This window comes from Corvus cornix, chromosome Z, assembly GCF_000738735.6.
Source record: "Corvus cornix cornix isolate S_Up_H32 chromosome Z, ASM73873v5, whole genome shotgun sequence".
NCBI classification, from domain to species: domain Eukaryota; kingdom Metazoa; phylum Chordata; class Aves; order Passeriformes; family Corvidae; genus Corvus; species Corvus cornix.
The window spans coordinates 73,723,479-73,743,041 of record NC_046357.1 but is presented as its reverse complement, the minus strand read 5'-3'; the positions used below and the strand labels follow the sequence as shown (position 1 = coordinate 73,743,041).

Genomic DNA, 19,563 nt, shown 5'->3' with positions numbered 1-19,563 from the left:
TATGACAAGTCCAGACTTTGTGGCAGATACAGTTATCTTGTGCTTAATAAAGAGACTTTGGGGAATAAACTGCAGGTACAAGGACATATTGCATAAGCTATCACATGCTCACTGCAACTGTGTGAATGTTACCAGATTTTGAGAAGCCACCGTGCTGAATAATTTAAGGACTAATAAAATATTCAGCTTTTACTGATACACTGGTTTCATTTTGAAACCTAAAAAAAGAAAAAAAAAAAAAAGAAAGAAAGAAAGAAAAAAAGTTAATAATGAGGGGAACAGGTCTAAAAGTCAGTGGGAATATTCTGGTACTCATTAGGACAACAGTTGTTCTACCAAGCAGGAGGATAGAGGGGTCTCCACGCCGGGTGGGATCACACAGAGAAACAGAACATCCGCGGCACAGGAGGACGCTCGGAGCTCGCAGAGGGCGAGGAGAGTCCACGGGGGGCTGCGGGCAAGAGGAGGGGACCCACGGTGGTCCCGGAGACGAGCCCAGCGCCTTCCCCGGCGGCGCGGAGGGTGCCCGGGTGGGAGAGCCGGGATGGGCAGGACGCGACGGGACGGGCAGCGAGGGATCGCCCACCGCCCCGGGCAGTCCCCCGAGCCTTCTGCAGACGGGGTACCGGGCCCACAGCCCCACCATCAGCTCCTCGCACGATGAGCTCCTACAACTTTTTAACGCGAGGAGGGTAAACCTCCCCTAGCCTGGACGAACCGATTAATAGAAATAATAAAGAGAACTCCCAAGAGATCTAAAGTTGTCTCTCTGGGGTAGGGTTGGCTTTTTCCTTGTCGGGAAGGTTCTTGGTTTTGGTGGGGGTTTCTTTTGTCTTGTTTTTGTTTGGAAGGGGGTGAGACACCGAGAAGGCGCCGCGGGTGTTTTAGATGGAGAAGACCTAATAGGGGGAGGCAGAGAAAGGCAGCGAAAGGGTCGCCTGGCAAGAGCTGCTCGCTGCTGTCGAGATGCTCAAGCTCCCGAACGTGTTTGCAAACTGTTCCGCGGTTTGCTGGGTTTCCGGCTCGGAGCTAACAGGCTCCAAATTGCAATGAAGACCGGCGGCTGGGGAGCGGTGGGGGGAGGAAGGGAAAAGCGGTGGGGACAGCTCTGCGGATATTAAATCTTCCCAGCCGCTCATCTGGATTACATTTAAGCTCTCACGGCATTTCTTTCCCCTCTAATTTCATAGTTTCAAAACAGAAGGTGTCTGAGGATGAATCTTCCGCCGGCTTCTATTTCAAATGTAGAGGTAAGTATTTTTTTTTTTTTTTTCCCTATCTATAAAGAGAAAAGGAGAGCCCAGAGAGCGGCACCCTGCTAAGAGCCACCTCCCCGGTCCCCCGCGCACTTGGACTCCGACTTTACGGGAGCTCCGGCGCGACCGCGACCCCGACCCCCGTCTCCCCTCCGTCCCCGCCGTCCTCCGTCCCCTCACCTCGGGCGGGGCGCGGCGCCGCCAGGCTCCCGCAGAGCGCCAGCCAGGCCAGCACCGCGCGGCTCATCCTCCTCCTCCTCCTCCTCCTCCTCCTCCTGCTGCTCTCCTCCGCCTCAGTCGAGGGATGCGGGCGGCGGGCGCTGGCGGTGCCTCCGCCCGGTGAGGCGATGCGAGGCGCTGCGAGGATGCGCAGGTCCCTCCTGGCGCTGCGCGGCGTGGAGCGTCCCCCGGCCGAGCGCAGCCCCCGCCGCTCCGCTGCCACCGCCCTACGCGCGGCGCGGAGCCCGTCCCGCCGCCCGCCCGCTCTGCGCGCCCGCCAGGTGCCGCCGCGCCTCCAGCATGGCCCGGCCGCCGCCTCCGTGCCGTGTCCCGCCGCCGCCGCCTCCTCCTCCTCCTCTTTCTCCTCTCCCCTTCCTCCTCCTCCTCCTCCTCCTTCTCCTGCCGCTGCCCTGCCCGCCCCGCGCGGATCCCGGGGACGGCGCCGCTGGACACACCCCGGCCCCGCCCCGCCCGCGGCCGCGCCCCCGCGGTGCGGAGGGTGCGGGAGGGAGCCCCAGCACGGGGCTGGGACTCCGCGGCCCCCGGCTTATCCCGAGGATGCTCCGGTTTGCGCGGACCGCGGGCGCAGGTATGCGTGGCCGGGGTTCCTCTCCCGCTGCAAATCGCGTGTCCTCATCTAGTTTGGTTTTAGGTGAGTGCCTGTCCTCCTCTATGAGGGAGCGGATGCCTTTCACTAAGGTGTTTTGCCCTCCGCGGAGGAATTTTGCCCTCCACAAACTTCTGTCCTGTAGGTACTGTCCAAGCCTTGCGCTCTGCTGGGTGCTGCCTCGGCTTAAAATCCTTCCTGAACATCCACACAGGGACAACTCACATAGAATCACAGGATTATGGCATGGTTTGGGTCGGAAGGGACCTCAGAGCTTAGCACACCCCAACCCCTACGCCACGGGCAGGGACACCTTCCACCAGACCAGGAGATGCAAAGATTCCTTCTTCCACCTGCCTCCCTCCTCAGGCAGGATGTCATCCTGCCCGAAACTGAAAGGGAGTCAAAGCAAGAATGAAAGATGCGGTGTTATTTCGGAAGCAGCCTAAGGTGGAGGATAGGAAGATGTCATGTCAGACCACTACACACTTTTTTATTTTTATCTCTTTTCCCTACCTGGGTATCTAGAGCCACGACAGTGAAAAAAGTATTAATTGCCTAGTGGGCGTCAAAAGACTCTCCAGATAGTTTATATCTGTAATTTGCATCCTCTCTACATGCCTTCATGGTGAAAGACCACATATAAATATTATATTAAGCTTTAAAGCAATTGCCGAGTGAGAAGGATGTACTGAGAAGGGCTTCGCTGTTGAGAAGCATTTCTGCAGATACAATCTGAAAGTCCGAGCTGCTTGCATGACAACAAGAAGAGACATCGTGAAATTAGGAGTGGAAACGACCCCTTTAGTCGTCTGATCTGTTGGTTACTTTGGTTAGCATCTCGCAGCAGTTACAGCATTTCATTTTGCAAGCCCTTTGTCTGCCATTAAATGCCTGCCAGTGACAGGGTGACAGCCCTTGCCTAAAGCTCTGTTTTTACATCTGAGCTCGCAATTAATCACATTTTTCTTTGACACTGGAAGTGTTTTGGTTTCAACACCTTACATTGTCAACATAGATTTAAAAGGACCAGGCTTCTTTGCGCTGGTTAAACTATGAAATTAACAGAAATGACGCACTTTGATAAAGAGCATTTGACACCCAGAATCCCAGGTCATTTTCTACTTGCGCACAGCTCAGTGGTGCCCGCACCAAGTGTGCACTTCACCCATCACGGCAGGGCAAGGCTCCCTGGTGGCACTCTGACAGCAGTGGTGGGGCGGTGCAGTTATCCAGCAGATCAGGACAGATAAGGAAAAAAACAATCTCCCAACATTCGTTAATTTAGCCCACACTAGCAGAAAAAATGTGTTACCATGAGCTGTAGTCCAGTGCATCACTCTGGCCACGTGGGAGCTTGTAGGATCCACCAAAACTTTTCCCTGTCCTCACTAACCAGCACTAGCACAGCTCACCTGGCAGCACACAGGTGAGCTGCAGCCACGCCTTCATCACGCTGCACAGATATCCCTGTGATTGCATCATCACCTCTACAGCAATTTGGATTTTACTCATCAGTCTCCACGCCAGGAATCTCCCTGAAAAACTGCTGTCTGGGAAGAAAGTACTTCTCCCCGAGGGTTGCTTTGCTGTCAGTACGGAGATAGTGGAAATTTAGGAAGCCTTAACAAAGCTTCTGATATTAATGCATCGTTTCTCTACAACGGTGCTAATTTTACTGCTTATCTCTGGTTTACAACCAAGAATCCAGCTGTCATAATTACAAGGCAAGCTGCACTGTAGCTGCTGTGGCAGCCCAGCGTGCCTGCACCCCCAAGTGGCAGCCTTGTCTGTGTTGTTTTTTTTTTTTTTTTTTTTTTTTTTTTTATTTTTCTTGAGGGAATAATCCCGTGAAGCAGCCCCTTTAGTTCCCCAATTAGGATAAATCTAAAGGGACTAACTACACTCGGTACCGGGAGGCCTTTTTCCACTGAGAGCCTGTGACTAGCAGCTGATTAAAATGACACAGAAACAGCTTCTTCAAAGCCAGGCATTGTTTATTCAGCCAAAAGGGATGAAACAACAAAAGGCTTTTCTGCCTGGTTCTTACCTAAAGTGCAATGCCTTTTTGTTTTCAGGTCCTCAATAAGTTTTTTTCAATAAAATCTTTCTTCCCACCTCAGAATAATCAGACTGTTCCTGCAGCTTTTTTGCTGCCCCACTCTGCTGCGCTCCTCTTCCCATGCTGCTTCCTCCTGCTTGCTCCCCTATGTTTTGGGGATGACCCCTATGTTTTGCAGGAGATCCCTTCATCCGGCACCTTCCTTCTACCCCAGTTTCTTCCCTTAGCACGGGGCAACACAACGCACTGCCGCAGCTCAGTGCTGTGAGGTTGGCTCCGAAGTGCAGACTGTTCCTTCCAACCCAAACGTACCAATTACCTGCATCTAGGTGCTCTTAATATGGATTTTTCTGAAGCCAGTCTGTGCTATTTACTGCTCTAGCCTGTGTTCTATCCAAGAGTTCCTTTGCTGTTTTTCTGTGGACTCACATTTTTATCATTGGGGATGTTGTAGTTCACGGCACTCCCTTCCTATGGTGATCCGTCCCTGACCTCACCTTCTCAATGAAGATTCTACCCTGATGTCCTTCAATGTCCTCCAAGGTTCAGAAATTATGCATTTTTTTTGCTATTTGTTGTTTTTCTTGGAGCAGCTGCCTTGCTGACTGACTATATTTTGTCAGTCAGAAACTTGCTGTTTCTGACTATATAAGTACTATAGGTATGCAAATATCGGTTTTCTGAGGGAAACCCCAGGACCTTCAGGACATCCTGAAGGTTCTCTTTTCCCTGTTTGGGTTACATATTTGCAAATCCTTGCTGTCTTGCCAGTGGTGAAGGCACTTTGCTGAAATACGGGCAGGATGGGCCTGGGATGTCACAAGCCATTGCAGCTCAAGCTGACATTCTACCTTTTATATCAGCATTAGTATATATTCACAATACATAAACACTGCATTTTTATATTTGTATTTTGATATTTACCCCTAAGGCAAAATTCTTCCTCCTGCCGTGTGGATTTATTATATGCTTTGTGGTTTGGAATTTAAGAGAGAAATGGGCCCAAAAACTGCCAGATATTAACCCTTAATATTTCTATCTTCCTTTTCCTGCCACTGATAGAACTTGAAGGCTACTTTTCACTTTCCAGACTGTTCCTAAACTTCAGGATAATTCCCACTATTTTACTTACTCTAATACCCAAATACATATTTTATTTGTTTACCAATGACTCACGGTCAAGAACTCCTTTGCACCCAAATTTTGTTATATTCTTCCATCTAAATTATCAGCTCTGTTTGTCAGAAATATCTGCCTGATAGGATTGCCAGACAGGGACTGCGGAGACTGCCTAAATCTGCAACATCCCTCCCTCAGGCTAAGGATTCCTGTAGACCTTCTGGAGCAGAAGGGGTAGAGTGGAGAGACAGATCAATTGCTGCCTTTCCAAGGGAAAAAACCCCCAGTATTTCAACTGGGAAAGAGCTAATCCATGTCTGGTAATGCCCCTACTCCTTCCCTCCATCTTACTTTCATTAGTAGCTTACACTTCCTGCATTATTTTCTGTCTTGCCTCAAAAGCTCCAATTGACCCTTTGAAGTCCCACAGTATATTAAACAGGGAAAAAGAAATATAGCCTGTAGAAATGTAGGCAGCCACACTGCCCTTAGATAAAGAGCCATCAGTAAAAGAACAGTGACAGCAATTGTGAATGTATAACATGAAGATGATTTTGGCGTAAGAGAAGAATAATGGCTAATGTTTGGTAGTGACACTCTAAGACTTGTTACACAAAAAGGTGAACCACAGTTACTCCCACCTGTGCTGCAGCAGTAGGAGAGCAAGAGCCGATCCTTCCTGTTTGCCAACCTCTTGCCAATTTTAGATGTCATCCAGACAACGTGAGTGTAACCTGACAATTATCCTGTAACACCTTTAGGGTATCTTGGATACTGGCTTTGTGCAGGAGATTAGCTTTATCACCAGCTCCCATCACAGCACCGGCCAGATCAGAACCTTCTTAGAGCCAGAGATCAGGACAGTCTCAGACTGCACGGGCACAGATTATAGTGCCACCTCTGCTATAATTAGGGCTATAAAAAGCCTCTGCTGCACGCAGCAGAACTTTCTTTTTTCCTAATAATATGTACTTTGTTCTTCAGGGATTTGTCAGACACCATTCCCCATAACCGGCTGCTCTGATTCTGCAAGTCATCTGTGTGTGTTTGACTCAGGAAAAGAAGACATAATACATTTGTCACCACCACAGTAATGCTGCCAGAATTATTCCTGGGGTTGACACTGCCTCTAGAAAAGGGAACAGTTCATTCTTTTATCTCTTCCCAAACGCAGCCTGATCCCCCACTTCTTGAACATGTGAGGTTTCCCGTTAACGCTACATGGATTTTATGCTTCCCTCAAACCTTTCTGGTTCAAAAGCATTGTCATATAATACTCCATCACAGGAAAGGGGGAGAAGTAGCTGTGTAACACAGAGAAACACTCAAACTCCATTAAAAGGAAAAAAAGTATTTTTTCTTTCAGTCTTTTGCAACAGAGATTTTTTTCTCTTTGACTATTTATAGAAAGGAGCCAACAAAATCAGTGCCATAGTTGGGTGTGACTACTTTTATTTTGGAAACAAGCTTTTACTGCCTACAGAGGATAATGTTAAAGAATCCTGTCTAAATGTCAGAGTGTGTTTTAAAATTAATCCTTTTCTTCCCAAAATGCAAACATGTGAAGTGCACAAGAGCACAGAAGAGGAGTGCACAGGCTGAGGTGTGAACACAACCCAATAATAAGGCACTCCCATGTTTTGTTCTGTAAAGACTTCTGCACATCCCTGAAGCTGAGAAACTGGGAGCTGATTAATTGCAGTTGGGATTATTCCCTGCCTGCTTGTGAAAGGATTTTAGATTCACCATGGTTCTTTCAGCGGGGCTAAGATGAGAGGAAGCTGAGTGCTGGTGCACATGTGTCTGCTCAAGGTCTGTGCAGACAGTTCACCACCAGTGCCACGTGGTTCTGCCACACCAGAAAATCTTGAGTTAGAGATTAATCTCACTCCTCTGAGTGAGGAGTCACAGTTAAGGTAAAAAGGCAAAGTTCTGCCCCGATGAAGTGACACCTGCAGCAAGCTGCAGACAGTGGGTTATAGAATCATAGAAGCATGAAATGGTTTGTGTTGGACAGGACTTTTGATGTAATCCAGTGCCACCCCCTGCCATGGCAGGGACACCTCCCACTGTCCCAGGCTGCTCCAAGCCCCAGAGTCCAACCTGGCCTTGGGCACTGCCAGGGATCCAGGGGCAGCCACAGCTGCTCTGGGCACCCTGTGCCAGGGCCTGCCCACCCTCCCAGGGAACAATTCCTTCCTAATATCTGATCTAAACTTATTCTCTCTCAGTTTGAGAGGGTCTTCTGGCATGGGAGCAGATTTCTGCTCAGGACCCTTGTAGGTGTTGATGCTGTGGGTTATGCTGTCAGATGGCTGTTCCCAGGAAAACTCAAGAGGACTGCAGGATACCTGCATTTGTGAGAGGTTGATCGGCACCCAGAGCATCCACAGTGCTGCTTCACCCCTCACTTTGCTGCCTACACATTTTTTAAATGCCATCAGACTCCACAGTGAGGAGGACTCTGACTGGTACCTCAGATATCACATTCCCATGCCCTCCATGGCCTGTACACCTCTTCCACCTGCAAATATGAGTACTTAAAGGAAATCAGTCAGTGGAAGAGAGACTATCTGACTGAACAGCCCTCAGTTCCTTACAAAACCCAGCTAACACACACCTCTCTCCTTCTTGAGTTTATTTCTCTCCACTGATCCCCGGTTCCTACTTCTTCCAATTGCAAAGTGTTTGCTCTGCAGTAGTAAAGCTTGTTCTTCCCCCCTCTCTGGATTGTTTCTGCTCCCATTTACAACAAAGCCAAATCACCACCATTAATAGGGGTTTTGGGTCATTTGCACCCTTCTAAACAGCTGCTCAGGGAGAGGATTCCAACAGCTCTTTGAGATCTTCAGCAAAGCTGGCCTTGCCTCTCACACCTCAGTATTAGGAGCTATCTGCCCCCTGAATGATTGAAGGAACATCTCTGAAGTGCAGCCCAGTTGTCCAGGTTTGCTGGAGGTGGAAGGATTCCCTCTCATGCAATACATATTGCATCCTCAGAAATCTGAGTTCCCTGGTTTGGCCAACACTTGACCAAAATCAAGCTGAATTTCTACAAACCACACCAGGGCTGTGCTAGAAGAAAGCTGCTAAAACTCCAAACACAGCTTTTCAGAGGCTACATTAAATTTGTAACAACCAAGGTGCTGTTTTGGTTTTAGTGCTGAAGTTGCTGTTTTGCAAAGTTAAATGTGTTTCACCAAGGTCTTTATCTTGCTGTTATTTATACTAGACTTTCAAGGAGAAAACCGTGAATGAACTTGGTGAAAGAGTTCATTTCAGACACCTACCAAACATATTTTCATGTTAGTAAGAATATGCTTCAACCATTTAAACTCTAAGGAGTTTTTACAGTGTCTGAGGCTGTGTGCTGTTACAGACCTTTGCAATAAATAATAGCAGGTTTTTTGGTTTTGTTTGGGTTTTTTTTTGTCTGTGTATTAATTTGTTTTATTCTGAGGGAGAAAACAAGATTTGAAACCTAATTTTAGAAATTACTTTGTCTTTCTTTCAACTCTCATATTGCAGAGTTTTAACAGTTCATTCACACAGAATTTCAGAACTCATGGAGGAACCATTAAATCACTATAAAGTATTTAAGGGCAGGGTAGCATCTGCATTCAGGCATTTAACTGCAGTCTTTGCCAAAGATCTTGTGATTTCAAAATCAGAGAATATTATTAGAGCCAAGAGACTTTTGGCTCTTAGTCTCTCATGAAGGGATGCACTTCAAATCAACATTACATACACTTGAAAGATTTCAATTATTAGTTTTGTGTGAATCAAGAAGACAACTAACCAAAATGGCTACTTCAATCTTCTGGTATTTGGCAGTCCAGCATGACAGTTTGTAGATAATTCATGTCAGAATATGACAATGTGAGAGATTTTAGAAATAATTTTATGCCACTGCAGTGAGCCATCCTGACTCCATGTATGACAAAAAATTTTGTTATAGAAAGTTATTCTTAAGTGTTCTTGGGTTGCTTCTTTTTTTTTTTTTTTTTTTATTCTTAAGTTGGTTGGTTGGAGTTGTTGTTGTTGTTTTGTTTTTTAGGTTAAGAGCTAGAGATGTGTGTTAGAAATTTATATTCATCACATAACCACACAAAAAAGAAAAGAGAAAAAAAAAGGTTGAGGGAAGGAGATGTGCTAGTTCCAGTTACATTTCTGAAAGGTAATATTTTTCATGACTGGCAGAACGTTTTTCCCCAAGATGGAAAAGGGCATACTCATCTAAAGAAGACACAAGAATCCTCTTTCGTTTTCAGATTGTTGGTGGTACAGCAGCCAGAAAACTTTCTTGACACAAGACTCTGAGATTTCAACCTGCATTCTGATTCAATGCAACTGCTTCATCTGCCTTTCTGGTATATCAATTAAATATCCTGACTGTTTCCTTCCCCTCAGGGACTCTACTTTTCCAATGAGTGCTCTGGTTCTCATTATAATTTTGAGAAATCTTCATTTTGTCTCATTTGATTTCATCTCGATTGACAATCAGAGCAGATTTTCCAGGCAGCTGCTGTACAGGCTGGGGTGTAACAGCATCAGCCCCTTCCCTGGGGAATTTACGGCTTAAGACCAGAGCCAAAACCACAAAGTGCTGTGGAGGAACAAAGTGAATGGGAAAAAGTAAACACAATCTTTTGTGACCAAATAAGATCTGTGCACGCAATTCTCTTTGTTAATTGTGTAGCAAATTTGGGGAAATAAAAAAATCGAGGATGACTTGGGTTATCTGAGTTAAAATCTCCTTCAGCCTTCAGACTGGCATTTGTATTCTCACAGGAGGATTGTGCAGGCCCCAGAGAACCAGCAATATCATCTCTCTTTTTTTTGGGTTCACAATTAAGACGTCTCTCCCTGGAGGAGGAGGGTGCTGCAGTATTTCTTTAGCAGTCAATTTTAATAATAACAACACTAATAACAACTACCACCACCACAACCAAGAACAATAAGAATAAAACCAATAAAACAGATTGCATTATTATTACTATTATTATTGTTGTTGTTATTAGTACTCCTCTAATGGAGATAGAGAAATTCAGAATGCCAACATGTATTTAAATAAAGGAATATAGAATAGACAATGTTTATGATACCACTGTACGGGCACACTGGCCATATAATTCAACAGAATTCGTAATGTATTATGACTACGTGTTTTTAATAATATGGACAAATCCTAATAGCATTGAAATATATAAACATGCACATAAAAGTTTTCATTTTTTGTTAGGTTTGTACATTTTTCTGTCCACTTACTCCTTTCACATATCCTGAAGTGCTGCCGAGTGGTGGTTCTGTCACATAAAAAACTTCGATGTTTAAAATTGGGAAATTTGTGTTTTGAGCAAGAACACTTTAAAGGGCCATTTTCATCAGACATTTCTCTCAGTCTGGAAAGATCCCATTTATATATTGCCTTTATGATAAAGGATGTTTCTGTATATGTTTAATTCTTAATTGTACTCAATAATTAGAATTTTCACAAAGGCAGGTTTGGGTTTTTTTCCCAACTCTTTTGATTCCAGCCAGCTAAATAGGAAAGATTAATTGCTGCTATAAAAATCAGTTATAAATGATGTATGGATATAATATAGAAGTTTATTATCTGTCAAGTTGGGCTTTTGGGGGATTTTTTTTGTTGGTTTTTTTTTGGTTTTTTTTGTTGGGTTTATTTTTCTTTTTTTTGTTTGTTTGATTTGGTTTGGTTTTTTTAAAATTTTTTGGGGTTTTTTGTTTGTTGGTTTGGTTTTTGGTTTTGTTTTTTTTTTTAATTTTTAAAATTTTGGTTGTTTTGTTTTTTTTAAAAGCAGTCAAATATTTTAGTGTCTTGCAGATTAGGTAAATCTGGTAAATTCGTTCCCCAGAATTGTAATGGTGTATAAAACCTATTAATTAGTAAGGGTCTGTAGCTTTGGTAATCAAACTGGCAATACCAGAGCACTACAGCTGGAGAAGAACAATATTAATTCTCAAAATCCTTCTTTTCATTATGGGGATAGGAAAAGAAAAAAAATAAAGGTAGATGCTGATAAGAGCAGCTAAAGATAATCTTTACAAAAAAAATTTTGATCATTAAACTTTGACAATTTGGGGACTGAAATGCAGCTTTTCAAACATACATATGCATGCAATTAAGAATGACCCATTTACACACAGATTTTTCTTCTGTGCCAAAACATCTTCTTCAGTACTGACAAGATTTAAATTTACTTTTACAGTCCTCAGAGTAATACAAGAATATTGTGCCTGAAATACAAAAAAAAAAAAAAAAAAAAAAAATTATGGCCTTTGCGCCCAAAGAAAAGTCACATTCTATCAGTCAGACGGGGAAGAGTTGTACTTCAATGCCAAATGTTATTTGTTGACTCACATATCATTCCTGCTTCTGGCAAATAAAGGCCCTGGAGATAAAAGGGATGCCCCAACCTACCAGTCCTTCAGAGAGGCTTTTTTCCCCCGTTTATCTGATTGTATCTGATGATACAGAACTGGGGGAATGGCTGATCCACCTGGAGGCTGAGCTGCCACTCAGAGGGACCTGGACAGGCTGGAGAGTTGGGTGGAGAGAAACCCAGGGAGGTTCTTCCCACAGGGGCAGGAGCAGGTGCTGCCCCTGGGCACGAACAAGCCCAGGGCCAGCACAGGCTGGGGGGCCCTGCTGGGGCACTCTGCAGGAAGGACCTGGGGGTGCTGGTGGGGCACAAGGTGCCCATGGGCTGACAGAGTGTCCTGGGGCCAGGAGGGCCAGGGGGAGCCTGGGGCATCGGGTGGAGTGTGGGCAGCAGGTGAGGGAGGGGATCCTGCCCCTCTGCCCTGCCCAGCTGAGGCACCTCTGCAGTGCTGGGGCCAGTCCTGGGCTCCTCAGGACAGGAGAGACCAGCAGCTGCTGGACAGGGTCCGGGCGAGGCCGCAGAGAGGATTTGGGCTCTGGAGCAGCTCTGGGATGAGCAGAGACTGCGGGAGCTGGGCCTGGCCAGGCCGGAGAAGGGAAGGCTGAGAGGGGATCCCATCAATCCATACAAACACCTCCGAGGGTGCCAGAGGATGGTGCCAGGCTCTGTTCCGTGCTGCCAGGGACAGGATGGGGAGCAGTGGCCATAAAATAAACCACACCGAGTTCCAGCCCAGCAGGAGGAAGAGCTTCTGTCCATGGAGGGGCAGAGGCCTGGAACAGCTGCCCAGGGAGGGCCTGGAGTGTCCCTCTCTGGAGACATCCCAAGGCCAGCTGGACACGTTCCTGTGCCACTGCTCCAGGGGACCCTGCCTGGGGCTGGGCACTGGGCTGGGTGAGCTCCAGAGGTCCCTTCCTGTCCCAGATACCCTGGGATTCTGGGATTAGGATCTGATTTGGTTCTTTGGTTATAAAGTAGAAAAATATAGCCTTTACACTGACATTCAATGAAACTCATCAGAGAGAGTAAAAATTGCATCTGTACCTGATCCATCTTAGACTCCCAAAGATGAACTGCCCCGCTGTGAACTACACAAAGGAAATTTTCTGCATCTGCCTACTTGACATAATATTGTAAATATTTTTATATTAATCACGTATCAGTGATGATCTGAATAAAAAATTCCTTTCAATTTTTGGAAAAAAATAATCACTTGATTTAGCGTATTCATTTTGGATTGCAAACACACAATTTCTTTATTAAACTTTAGACAATCTGGAGTTGAATGGCAGCAAGTCCTAGCCAGAAGTCATCCAAAGTTTTACTCTTACTCCTCCAAAAGTCTTCAGTCTTTTAGTGGTTTTTTGGGTTTTGACTTGTTTTTTTTTTCTTTTGGGTGTTTTTTTTTTGTTGTTGTTTTTTTCATTTGGTTTTTTTGGTGGGTTTCTGTTTGTTTTGTTTTTTTAATTTTGTTTTGTTTTTGTGTTTTGGGTAGGTTTTTTTCAGCAAGATGACTTTTTTGATATTCCTTTGATGCACGTTTCTTACTCCCTTTTCCTGTTCACTGTGAGAGTTCTGGAAGGCCATACTCCCACAGTGACTTTAGGATTTTTCTTTTCAGCTACTTGAAATAACTTCTAGAGTCTAGACATTTAGTTTCCCTAAAACACTGGGAAGATCAGTTGCCAAATAATGACAGTTTTGTCTCCCCATGGGCAGGAAAAGAACACACAGTTTAGACAGCAGTTGCTCACACTGGTGAGAAGGTGCAGAATAATCAGTATAAAGAGGTGAGGAAGTCTTTCTCCATGAAAAAATAAACAAATTACATTAAAAAGAAATAAAATTAAAAGTAAATAAAAAATAAAATTAATTTAAAATTAATTTTAAAAAAAAACAAGAAATAAAAATAAAAATGGAGATGCTTTCATGGGAAGCAGAATGATCAGAGGTTCTTCTTACTTGAAGGGCCACAGAAAATAACTAGAAACATCATCAAAGACTGAGGAATGTAAGTGGAGGAGATAAACTCATTTAAAGGAGATTTAAACACTGTACAGAGGATAAATACTATAAATTGTGAGAAGGGGGTGACCTGATTGTACTGCAGTCTGGCTTTATAGTGGAGGACAGATATTTTCGTGGTTGGATATTTTCATTTGTCATGGAGACATTGCAGTTAATTTTGATAAAATAAAAAAAGAAGACTCCACAACACATGTAGAAAACTGGGCATAATTAGTTCTGTTGCTTACAGAGGAAATATTTTTTTAATTGCTTTTTAATACAGATGCTTTGGAAATGGAAATGTAGTACATTTTGTAAATGGACTGACTGGTTGTACAAAAGGCAAAATAAACATTTCTCTCTGCCTTTATCTACAATAACGAAGGAGATGAATCCATGAACAAATGTTAGCACTAATACTTTGATGAGTTGCAAGAAATACACACTTAATCAGCAATTTTAAATACTAAACTATTACACATAAAGTTGGGGATATCATCTCTAATAAAAACAATAGATACTATTTAACAGTACAGACAACCAGCATTTGCTGGAGCCCATAGTAAGTGTTCTGGCTAAACTTCAAATGCCTTATATACTCAATCTGCAGCTTGTTTTTTTTGTTTTATCACCTCTTATTTCCATACACTTTAAAAAGTTACCCATTGAGATCATCCTTTTAGGACAATATTTTCTCTTTCTATGATTGTGTGTCATGGAACCACAGATCTATGAGTATTTTGGGTTGGAAGGGATCTTAAATCTCATTTTGTTCCACCCCCTGCCATAGGCAGGGACACCTTCCACTATCCTAGGTTCTTCAAAGTCCCATCCAACCTGGCCTTGGACAATTCCAGGGATCCAGGGGCAGCCACAGCTGCTCTGGGCACCCTGAGCTGGAGGTAGTTCTGCGGGTGGGGTCTCACCTGAGATGGGCAGAGAGGCAGAATTCCTTCCTCCCTTGATGCTTTTGGTTCAGGGTAAAGGCAAAAAGGGAGGCTGGAGTGTGAACTGCTCTCCTTTCCACATGGAACTCTTCCTGTAGCTGATTCTTGCTGTCCCAGCTAGATTAATCTGCAAGATCAGAAACTTTATGAACACGAACACAAGGCCATTGTTCCTCAGGATTTCCTTTCACAATGATCCTTATCACAACAAAAACATCAGTGCAAAGAGCAGTGTGATTTGCAGTGCTTTTGTAATGCTTTGCAATGTTAAATGACAGCAGTCCGGGTAAACAATTCAAGGCAAGAATTCGCTTTAACAGCACCATTTTGCCAGCTGGAGTAATTTGTACATTCATGACAAAGACCTTGAAAAACCCAGTCTTTTAAAACATTCATTATCATACCCAATGACAATTATTGTGTCTGTTTGCTGTCTGAGAAAACATTTTCCTCCCATCTTTGATATCTTTGATAGCCTGTTCAATTAAGAAACTGCAGTGATGTGTTTGATTTTTTTTCCTAAACTGGAAGGGTGTTTAAAACATCTTTAATCTTTTCTTCCCCAGCACTGAAATTTAAAAATAGTGTTACATTTGATTGCAAGAAAAAGATACATTTTATTGCAAACAATCAAGCAAATCAAACCTCAACATAAAGAGATGGGTACTTGAGAAACAAAATGCCAAAACACTTTCTTGGAATCTAAGCACAGGTAATTTTTTTTTTCATTTGGCACAATGGAAGTTAAATGGAGTAATGCAGAACAAAAACCTGAAATTACCTAAGTAATATACTCTATTTTAAAGGCAGAAATCTAAGAAATGCACTGATTAGAGAATGTGTATTTACTAACACCTGTGATTTTCCAGCCTTTTATGTCTGCTGCTCTTGGAAAGGCAGCCTGATTGACTGATTGATTGGTTGATTGATTGATAATTGACGGATAGCCTCCCTTAACATGCCTGTATCTTGTCATCTCTTAATCCATACACAAATTATCGTAACCCATGGTGTTAAAATATGCGTGCAGAGCACTCAATCAAACTCAAACCAAAATTATAAGCAAACAATGTAGAAAACCATTGTTTGTTTCCACTGGCAAAGTTGAGTATGTTTATGATGTACATACAGTATAAATTAATGATTTCTACTACAATGATGATAATAATAATAATCATCATCATAATCATCATTTATATTAATTTTATTATTGATATGTAATTTTATTTTTACTTAATTAATAAAAGGGAAACACATTATTCCACAGCTGCTCTAAACCCATATAACGTCGTGAAATCTTTTCCCTTATTTGTTTTAAAACCGGATTTACACTTGCAAAACAATGCTTATAAGTTCATACTTACTCTCCTTTATTTTGCATGGTCAATATCTCCCCTTTTCCCCTGAAACCATGATTTACAGAAAATAAGTTTACAGCAAAACAAGATTAAGAAAAATTGCTTAAAAATCTCTGAATTATTCAGAAGAGGGAGGGGCACTGTGTGATACATTGAGGAAGAGATAAAGCTTTCACCATCAGATATATGTTTCCTGCAACTGTAACTTGTTAAATTTGGTTCTGCTGCATTCCAATACATCAATTCCCAATCCCTAAACAAGAATTATTTCCCCTTTTATATGTTATGTCTTCAGCCATAATTGTACAGAAAAGATGCTTCCACAGCAATGTTCAAAAATCCAACAGTGCTCCATCAGGAACGCCTCCAAAATTCAATCAAACCTAATGAACAATACATTAATCTTTTGTTTCTTTAGTTCAGCAACAATTCTTGAAATTCTTTTCAGTGTTTATTTACATCTACTTGGCTTACACTGTAATTTTTCCTAATTTTATTTTTTTTAATGTACATTGGGTTGATTAACTATGGGCAGCCTGCATTGATTATATTCTCTCCGTTTCTTGCATATAAAGAGAGAATTCACAATGCCATCTCCTGGAGCAAATTAAGACCTAGTTGTTCCCCATTTGTTGTGATCAGTTTACTTGAGAGTGAAAACATAAGTGAAAAATACAGGTCATTCCTCTCAGAAGTAGGAAGCACCACAAACATTGTGATTTTTAAGCTGTATTGTTCCCATTAAAAAGTGCTAATTGTTAAAAAATTATCAGTGCTATATTTTAGCTTTGAGATGTGTGAAAAATTGTCCAGAATAAGAAGAGTATAAGCAGCTGAGAAATGCCTGGAAAGTATGAGAGATCTCCACATGCTGTGCAAAACCTTTCCCTGTAGCTGATATTGTGTGTTGGGAATTGTTGTACTGAACTGTGACAGAATTCCACAACACCTGAAACACCTGAAATGCTGAGGCACACAGGTTCCTGTGCTGGAAGCTGCTGCAGGAGGGATAATAGAGGGATTTCAGTCTGCAGGACCCCTTTGCATGCCTTTGCAGGTGTTCAGGCACAGTTCTGAATTCAAACCAGAAGGAAAGTTTCAGATCGGTTTTCTCAGTTTTACTGTTTAACTGAACTTAAATGTCTCTTAAATGGAAATCATTTAGATAGTGCTAATAAGTCATTGCCATGGGTTTTTTTAGGTTACCTAAGCAGGTGTTTATTGGGTATTTGGCAGCCTTGGGATTGATTATTTGATTGTTTTTTATGGCAGAATTCCCTCTTTGTAGAGACCTCACAGAAGTGAAGGTCTTGGGAACTCAGCTTCCTGTCCCAGACTTTCCCTGTTATACTTCCAGAGTCACATTACACAATTTCCTCCATTATTAACTTGGTGACAGACCTGTCTTTGAGGAAAATATTAAATAATTTTCAGCTCTCTTCCAGTTATTTTTTTATTTTAGTCTTGAAATATATTGTAATGGATTCCTAGAGATAGTTCTCACCTGATCCACTAGTTTTGCTCATACCAGACCCCCAAACTGGAAGTGTTTGAGCTGTGTTACAAGCAGACTGTCTGCAGCTGATCACTCTGCTTCTCCCTCCTACCCACCCTGGCAGCCTCTTCCAGCATTCATGGAATTATCCAGGATTGATGGGCTGCTCCTTCCACATTCCTTACAGACTCTCATGGCTGGGTACAGGTGTGAAAAGCATATGCTAATGTTGCATTCCTTTTGTAACTGCACATGCATCACCCCCTGAACCGCCAGGAGGCCTGGAAATGCTGGGATTCAAACTAATCTGGGTACAGCTTTCCTATCTGTCTGGTGGATGTGAGAACCTGTGTGTAACACAGGTGATTTAGGAGCTGCGGTGCCAGAAGGTGAGTGGGGGCAGTGTCCAGGATATAACCGGGAGGTAGGTGTTACTAATGCTGACGTTTTGTGGCTCATCAGGCACATAATGGGATGGTCAGCAGGGTCTGGGTGGAGCCACAAAGTCCCTGGGCTACCCCAGGGATGGAAAAAGAAGTGGTGGTGGAAGAAGTCCTAGCCCAGGGCGCAGAGACCACCACTTGTGCTCCTGGTGTCCCGACAGTGTAGCCCAAGGTGACACATCCCACAGGACGTGGCTGCCCTGTTAGCTGCAGAATGACACAATAAAGGTCACAAACACCAGTGTGCTCTCAGATCACCCTGCTATGGGCAAAATAAATGGATCTTTTTGTAAATGGGGGTGATATTGATTCCTGACCAGGCAAACAGCTTTGCAGTGTAATAAATACGTGGGAGACTCTCAGAAGTGACATTAAATGAAATGCAGAAGTACCTTCTCATAGATATTTATCGCAAAAATATTGAGAGGACTGAAACAACACAAAAGGAGGAAAAACCTTGTAAATATTGTCAGGTACTGAACTGAAAGTACCATCTAGCAAGCCACGTTAAAAAAACGTATGTTTCTCTTCGTTGAGAAATTAAGTAATGTGAATCCTCAGCTAGTGGTTTCTTTGAAATGCCATTAACTTATTAGGTTGAATTTAGGATGAAACTCAAAACCTTCTGCTATTTCTAGCACATAGGTGCTACTAGTCAGAATTATGCTTGGAAATATGAATGAGGGTTATTGCTAAAAACTTGTCTGTGCCCTTTGAGAGGCTTTTCTGCAAGCAGAAGGAAATGGTGACAGCTTCATGCATTAGTTAAAAACTTTTTCTCTCTGTCCAAATGTGTTACATGTTTGATTAATGGATTTTTGGTGAATGATTTCTAAGACTCTTTGCTATGTCTTGTCAAACAGCACACACACAGCATGCTAAACACAGCTTCAGAAATGCATAAACACATAATTAGGTTTTTTGTGCTTTACTTATTGAACATAAGGCAGAAGAGACGGCAAAAATTCTTCATTAGCTAAATTCTGTTTACAATATGTTGTAAGGTATAAAGTGTACAAAATTTTCCATTACTTTTAAAAATAGTAGTTAGAGCAAGGAAATTATTAAAGAGTTTATGTAGAAAAGTGATTTAAAACATAAGTTTCTTTGGTTTATTTTTTGTTTGTCTGTTTTGACTTTTGCTCTTTAGTTTTGCTGGGTTGTTTTTGTTTGCTTGGGATCTTTGGGGATTTTGGGGGGTTGATGTTTCTATTTTGGGTCATCCTCCTCCTAGACTAAAAAATAATAAAGATCAAATATTTTATACTGAGCTTTGAAACGGATGGCAGTGCTGGAACTAAAATTGTTTCTGTGTCAGGTCTGGACTCTTTGTCTGAGAATAGGACTCAGGCTTTTCCTTAGATCCTGGTATTCACCATGGAAGGGAGGAAAGGAGTTTGACAAACAGGTCATTCATCATGACATTGTCTACATTAAATTTGGACTGGTAGTTCTTCATTAGGTTATCTAATTCTGAAGTGGGTTTTTTTACTTGTTTTGCCAGAGTTTTGCTACTTCTGAGAAAAATACATGAACACAGAGAAGATAAAAGATAAAATCTAATATATTTCTTTAATTTGACAAATTAAGCTGGGCTGTGATTATTAAACTTCATCATCAGTCATAAAGTCAAACCACAGAGAATC

General features: G+C 42.8%; 1 protein-coding gene across 2 annotated transcripts in view; it reads right to left on the bottom strand.

The window, feature by feature from the left end:
- EDIL3 (EGF like repeats and discoidin domains 3) overlaps nt 1-1,710 on the bottom strand; it is a 237,376-nt gene extending 235,666 nt beyond the window's left edge. The window contains exon 1 of one of the 2 annotated variants that reach the window (XM_039566793.1): nt 1,437-1,710. In XM_039566793.1, the coding sequence (XP_039422727.1) occupies nt 1,437-1,503 (67 nt within the window). In that variant the 5' untranslated portion in view covers nt 1,504-1,710. The remainder of the gene's footprint in view (nt 1-1,436) is intronic. The other variant, XM_039566792.1, reaches the window with a different exon arrangement.
- Between the last annotated feature and the right edge of the window lie 17,853 nt (nt 1,711-19,563).